This window comes from Sinocyclocheilus rhinocerous, unplaced genomic scaffold (genome assembly GCF_001515625.1).
Source record: "Sinocyclocheilus rhinocerous isolate Xijiao unplaced genomic scaffold, SAMN03320098_v1.1 scaffold1521, whole genome shotgun sequence".
Lineage (NCBI taxonomy): Eukaryota > Metazoa > Chordata > Actinopteri > Cypriniformes > Cyprinidae > Sinocyclocheilus > Sinocyclocheilus rhinocerous.
The window spans coordinates 58,253-65,589 of NW_015635051.1; the positions used below are offsets into that span (position 1 = coordinate 58,253).

General features: G+C 36.6%; 2 protein-coding genes across 4 annotated transcripts in view; both read left to right on the forward strand.

The window, feature by feature from the left end:
• The window catches only part of LOC107746500 (zinc finger protein 501-like), a 9,601-nt gene extending 3,071 nt beyond the window's left edge, over nucleotides 1-6,530 (forward strand). Inside the window, exons 2-4 of the mRNA XM_016560734.1 lie at nucleotides 3,834-4,001; nucleotides 5,149-5,200; nucleotides 5,318-6,530. Of these exons, the coding sequence (XP_016416220.1) occupies nucleotides 3,834-4,001; nucleotides 5,149-5,200; nucleotides 5,318-6,468 (1,371 nt within the window). The 3' untranslated portion in view covers nucleotides 6,469-6,530. The remainder of the gene's footprint in view (nucleotides 1-3,833; nucleotides 4,002-5,148; nucleotides 5,201-5,317) is intronic.
• The window catches only part of LOC107746494 (zinc finger protein 2-like), a 24,866-nt gene that overhangs the window by 7,040 nt on the left and 10,489 nt on the right, over nucleotides 1-7,337 (forward strand). The window contains exon 1 of one of the 3 annotated variants that reach the window (XM_016560728.1): nucleotides 839-925. The exons of the other annotated variants lie outside the window; for them this stretch is intronic. The gene's annotated coding sequence lies outside the window, so the exon portion shown is untranslated. Of the gene's footprint in view, nucleotides 1-838; nucleotides 926-7,337 lie in introns of those variants that run through there. 3 annotated transcript variants of the gene reach the window in all.

Below are 7,337 nucleotides of genomic sequence, written 5' to 3' on the forward strand. Positions count from 1 at the left end.
AAAAAAAAAAAAAAAAAAAAAAAAAACATTCTGTCATTGTGTAATTTAATTGCAGTGTAATGCAATTAAAAGTGCAAGATTGGTCTCTGTTTGTATCAGGTAGCATGCGCTTGTGGCTGACTTGCTTTATTTCTTCTTTTATAGTAAAAATACTAAAACATTAATATTGTGAAATATTATTCCAGTACAAAACTCACTGTTTTCTATTTGAATACACACGATCCTTCAGGAATCATTATAGGCTCATGTGCTGCTGGAAATTTCTATTACAGTTGAAAATGCTTGTGCTGCTTAATGAAGTGTGGAAACTGACATTCAGTGTTCAGGATTGACGAATATCAACCGAAATTGCGTAGAAAAGCCCTTATTTCAAATATAAATAAAAATGTTCTCTGTAATAACTTTACAGCTAAAAAAATATTAAACCAGGGTTGTGTGTGTGAAAAGCATACAAAAAGCCTATATATATATATATCGTTTTTTTGTATGCTTTTATATATGAGTTATATATATTTGAAATCGTATTCATATATTTTTTTTAAACACACACACACATACATCTTCATTTATTGTGCTCCTCTGATTCTGCGCGCCTTTTCTGCTGTCTTCCACAGAAAACCGCGAACTCGCGTAATTCAAAAATTAACGGTCATTTCTATTCCATTTACCGGATGACTGACTAACATTCGTTTATCGGTGTATTTAATAATTTCGTAAAGATATGATAGTATATCCGTCTCTTGATAACGCCACTGAAATACATTGGTATTTTTAATAAGAGAAATTAGGTTTTGAATAAATCTCACACCAGCGGGAGCGTCTTTTCTTCTCTTCATCTATCGCTCGTACTGTAGGAGGCGCTCTGACGATCTTTAGTTCTCCGGTAAAACCACTGAAGAAAGAAAGGAGACTGAGCACTCAGACGGTAAGTGTTTTAGTCCGTTTACATGATTCATGTGTTTTTGCTGTAGCCTACTATTATTTCATCCTTCCAAACAAAATTCGCGATTCAAAAAGCTGAAATGACACATCTAACTTTTAATTCTGATAACCTTCAAATCGTTTAATGCACACTTACTTAAAGAAAAGAAAATAACACATTCATTTTTATGTTATTATTATCATCATTATTATTATTACTATTCATTCAGAATTCATTTTGGTCTTATCAGATCTGCTCAAGGGCTCTTTCGTTTACGTAGGCTACTTTTATCCATGCACTGCATTTAACATACAGGCCTACATTTTTCGATCAAACCCATGATTCTGATGAGCTACATTTGACAAATTTCTTTAATAAAAGTTTATAAATAATCAAAAGATAAACAAAGAAGTTTTTTTTTTGTTTAGAATTTTAAATGAGCTCAAAATTAGGCCTGTCACGATAACAACTTTTTGTTGTGCGATATATTGCCCCAGAAATAATTGCGATAAACGATATTATTGTCATTTTAAAGACCATTTTATGCCACTGAATATATAATCATAAATTAACAGCATAATAATGCAAGAAGGCCTACACACTTCCAAATGACAACAAACTTTTAATTTTTAAGAATATTTAAATCATGGGAATTAAGTATCAAAATATTAGATACCTTAAAAAACTTATATAAATAGTAAATAAACATTTTCTAACAAAAAGTGCAAAGTAACAAGTAGAAAAAAAGAAAAATGCACAAAGATTCTTTCATCTATAGATTTTTTCCCTGACTTCTTTTCTCTGTAAATGAAGGCTGCACACTATTGCTGAAAAACACAATCACTACTGAGCAGTCAGATGTCCGTATGCACAAAGGCACAGATCCCTAAACAAGACCATATCTGCAGATTAAACATTTTTATAGAAGCATTTTTTAAATTTAAACTAGCACCTCGTGACTACACCACGTTATGTTCGAGAAGCTGCAAAAGACACTGGCGCAAGTGGAATGTACAAAACATGGTGACATTAATTTTTAAGTAAATATAATGGACGATATATTGTGTCACCAAAAATTATTGAGGTCATGTACATATATTGCACGATAAGTCGATATATTGATTATTGCGACAGGCCTACTCAAAATGTTATCAAGTAAGTAGCTACATAAATCGCTCACCCTTCGACATTACTGTCAGACAGTTAATGCATTAAAATGAGGACAGCTCAACTGTTCATACTCTTCATACTTAAGTACAAAACAGTGCTGAACTTTGACAAAAATATTTTTTAAATGTTATAATTGTGATTTTCTAATGTCTGATTATAAATCCAAAAGCATAACGTGAAAATAACTATATGGGAGTGGAAACGGCAAATGAATAAATGAATTCATGGTGATAATATCATGTCTTCTTTAATGTGAATTTTGCATATCATGTTTACATTTAGTGTAACTATATACAAAATATGCATAATTTTGAGGCAAAAACAAAACATAAATCTTTCCAAAAACTGCTTAACTAAAGTGTGACCATTATATGGCCATCAGGCGTTCATGGGGGTGTTATACAATGCTTAGTTTTTGCTGTGGCATGGTCGCATCTTTGACACTTTTTTCACCACGGACTTTTTTCTGTGAGGGTTACTGTTATCCAGTGTTGGGAAGCTTACTTTGGAAATGTAATAGGTTACAGATTACAAGTTACCCTATTTAAAATGTAATAAGTAGTGCAACTATTTCAGTTACTTTATTAAAGTAATGTAACTGATTACATTTGATTACTTTTTCTAAATTTAAAATATTTTCAACTAAATCATTTCAAAACATTTAAAGCAGGCAGGGTTAACCTTACAGTAGTACTCAACACTGATTATTGGCAGACTCTCAAAAGCCTTCATTACTTGAATTAAGATTATAATAATTTAATTTTAAAGCACAGCCACCACGAAATCAGACTTTAGCACCTCTTTTTACATTAAAATCGATCTGATTCTGGTTAAATTCTGATCGTTCTGGTTAAATACAGGTTTAAAATCATAACAAGAAATAGTTGGATAGCTACGATACTGTTTTTAAAATCAAATCTTTTCTAACAATGCCTTGGGAAAAAAAACAGTTAAAGCATATGCATAAACTCAAATAGGAAATAAAACAGTTATCAAATAAGCATGCATCCGATTCTGTGTAATAAACTCCTGAAACATTGGTGCCTCGTATTTTAGAGCAGTCACTGCAATTAAGAAAGAAATCAATCAAATCTGTGTGTGCGTGTTTGTGGGAAAAAATTCAGATGTAACCCCCTTTGTAATTGTTAACATTTTCAGAAGTAACTGTAATTACACTTTTTTCTCTCTCTCAGTAACTGTAACAGATTGCACTTACATTTATTTTGTAATTAAATTACGTAATTCTGTTACATGTAACTAGTTACTCCCCAGCACTTGTGTTAGGGAATATAATATATGGGGAGTACAAACACTGATCTATAGTTGCCACCCCTCATTCTGCTCTTGCCCCCTCTTTGCCACCCCAAGTATAAAATCCTGGACACGCCCCTGTTTCGTAGTGAACAGTTGGTTAATTTTCAATGCTACACGCTTTAAAGTTCTTACAGTTTGGGGAGAAATTAGAAGAAATCTGACAATATCTGAATATATGCATGCAATATTATATAATGTTTGATAATATTCCTGCGCTGGCTCAATGTTGCAATGAAACAAACACTCCTAACACAGCTACATATGAAATAAATATTTCTGAATACTCTACGAAATATTCTTTAATCTTTCTTTAATAACAAGTCAGTTCTATGTAGTTCAGCTCGTATGTAAACACAATCATTTTGAGGTTAAATCAGTGTCAGTCCATTATAAATGCGTATATTAATCATGATGTGTTTGTGTTCAGATGTTGAGCATGAAAGCGCGCGCGGATGTGGTCTGCTGTAAATCAGTAGGAACTGATCTGTCCATGCTGGATATTGAGGATTTCATCACAGAAATCTGTCAGCTGAAGAAAGAGGTGGCTTCACTGGAGGCAAAGCTGAGAGAAAGAGGAGACAAACTGAACAGAGAGGTTTGAACAGCTCTTCATTTCATCCTTCAGCTCAACCAAACCAAAGTTTTGTTTTCATTTTTTTAATGCACATCTCAAATTAAAGGCTGATTTATACTTCTGCGTCGGACCTACGCCGTAGCTTACGCATAGACGCACACCCATACGCCGTAGCCTGACGTGCACCTTTCCAAATATCTAACAGCGCATCAATTCTACGCGGACCTCAAGCGCTGTGATTGGTCTGCAAGAACCCCTCCCTCCATATGTACTTGAGTTTTGTGTGTGTTTATGTGCATTTTAATATATTTTAATGTTACACCTTCTTATATAAAATAAAACAAAGCAAAGAACAAGTGTCTTATCATTTATTATACTACATAGCATTATACATCAGTAGTTGTCCGCAACAAACAATGTTGATCTGCCAGGGTACAAGTCCTTGTGCAGTATTCAGCAATTCTTCTCCCTGAGTTACCATCTTCCGCCATTTTGGAGAGTACCCCAGAACGTAATCAGCGTTGTTTACGTTCAGTAGACAGCGCGCATGCTGAACGTAAACAACACTGATTACGCTGATTACGTTATTAACGAACCGCTGATGTCACATGGACTGCTTTACCGATGTCCTTGCTACGTTTCTGGACCTGGGTACATTGCAGTTGTGTTGCTGTTTATGGAGAGTCAGAAAGCTCTCAGATTTAATCAAAAATATCTTAATTTGTGTCTGAAGATGAACGAAGGCCTTACGGTTTGGAACGACATGAGGGTGAGGAATTAATGACAGAATTTTCATTTTTGGGTGAACTAACCCTTTAATTATCATTTTAAGAGGTCTTAAATTTGGGGAACAGGAAGTATGTGGCTTAATGTTACTTTTAAACTTATGTTTAAACTTCAAACAGGCCTACATTAATTGGAAATGCCAAATATACTCTTAATAATTACAATATTTAATGCTTTTGACAATAGCTCTGGCTATTGTCAATAGGCTACATGATTTTCCTCTTTCAACGCACCCCATCGTCTTATCGCGGGGCCCCCCAACATGCCCCCCCACCCCGCGTGCCCGTCCGCTACGCCACTGGCACTAAGACAGTTTGTTTTATTTTGTCTGATCATTCAGTTTTAGAAGTTTGATATTTTATGCAAATTTCGTTCTTTTCAGATGACAGCGCTGGTTCATCTTCTGATAGAGAAAATGCCTCCACATCCAAAGAGCAAAGGACAGTGACGGACTGTGGAGCTACGCCACTGGCACTAAGACAGTTTTTTTATTTTGTCTGATCATTCCGTTTTAGAAGTTTGATATTTTATGCAAATTTCGTTCTTTTCAGATGACAGCGCTGGTTCATCTTCTGATAGAGAAAATGCCTCCACATCCAAAGAGCAAAGGACAGTGACGGACTGTGGAGAAACATTCAGCAAACACGGTCATTTAGTGAGACATGAGAGAAAACACACAGAACAGAAAGACTTCACCTGCAAGATATGCAACATCAGTTTTCCGACCTTCAAAGAGAAAACACTTAATTCAAAGGAGCACAGCGTGAAGAAGGAGTTTCGCTGCGAACAGTGCGGGAAGGATTTCTTCACCACTCTTAATAATATGAGAGCTCATATAAAGGGACACAGTGAAAAGTCTTTTCAGTGCAACGAATGTAACAAGTTTTTCCGCAACAAACGAGATCTTTCTGTTCATATGAGAATTCACACGGGTGAAAAACCATATCAGTGCCCTCAATGCGAGAAGAGCTTCAGCCGTCGATCTCTTTTGAAGAGACATCTACTCACACACAGCAAGGAGAGGCCGCATCAGTGCAGTGAATGTGGAAAAACTTTTGTAATCTCAGCTTATCTAAAGGTACACCAAAAAATACACTCTGATGACAAACCATATCAGTGCCCTCACTGCGAGAAGAGCTTCAAACATGGAATCAGTCTGAAGAACCATCTATTAATGTACACCAATGAGAGACCGCATCAGTGCAGTCAATGTGGGAAAACTTTTACAAACTCAGCTTCTCTAAACTCACACCAAAGAATACACTTTGACAAACGGTATCAGTGTTCACACTGTGAGAAACGTTTCTATCATTTGAATAATCTGAAAACCCATGAGCGGACTCACACCGGAGAGAAACTGTACCTGTGCTCCGACTGCGGGAAGAGCTTCGCTAGTTCATATACTTTCAAAATTCATCAGAGAGTTCACACAGGAGAAAGACCGTATCCCTGTAGTGATTGTGGGAAGAGTTTCTATAAGCTAAGTGGCTTAAAAGTGCACCAGAGGACTCATACAGGAGAAAAACCTTTTAAATGCTTATATTGTGACAAGGCTTTTGCTCAAGCTGGTTACCTGAAGATCCATGAACGAATGCATACAGGAGAGAAACCTTACTGCTGCTACATCTGTGGCATGAGATTCTCTTATAAATGGAGTTTTCAGACACACAAGAAGAAACACGCTGCTCCAGAATCATCATAGCTTCATCATGTAATTATTTTTAGGTTGTGTAAAAAACACCTTGCAGTGTTAGGGGAACATTATTTTATGGTTGTAAAAAATAAATCCTTAAACAAGAATAAGAATGTCTCTAGAATATTATTTACTGGATGGTTCACTGTAATGTGCAGTAGTAGAAGGAGAGGACATACTAGAGCAAGGGTCAACAAACTCGGTCCTGGAGTGCCAGTGTCCTGCAGAGTTTAGCTCCAAATTGCCTCAACACACCTGAAACAGCTAATCAAGGTCTTGGGTATACTTGAAACTTCCAGGCAGGTGTGTTGAGGCAGTTTGGAGCTAAACTCTGCAGGACACCGGCCAACTGGCAACTGTTGCCAGATTGGGCAGTTTTGAATTTGATTGTGCAGGTATAAATTGGCTTGGGCGGGTGGACAAGATTTGGGCTGGTTTGGGGTCAGTTTGGCGGTTTTCAAACATCTAAATTGTATATAGGCGAATGGGTTAACAAACAAGCCCAAGGCCCAATCCCAATTCTACCCCTTAGCCCTTCCCCTGTCTCAATTCTCTTTTGGTTGGAGGGGTAGGGGTAGGGGTAGGGGAAGGGCCAGACAGCCCTTCAAACGAAGATTTTTCGGGACCACACTTAGAACGAAGGGGTATGAATTATCTCAGCATAAACCGGCTTCAGGGGCAACATGGCTGCCCGTGCGAACAAAAAGTTCTTAGTGAAATACATTCATATGCATATCTGAAAAACCTCTTACAAACACTAGTGAAAACATTGATCAGCCTTAGTGAAATACATTCATATGCATAAGTGAAATAAGTAAAGATTTCAGTAGACGATGAGAGCTAATTTCACTTGGAAATGAAGCTGTGTCAACACTTCC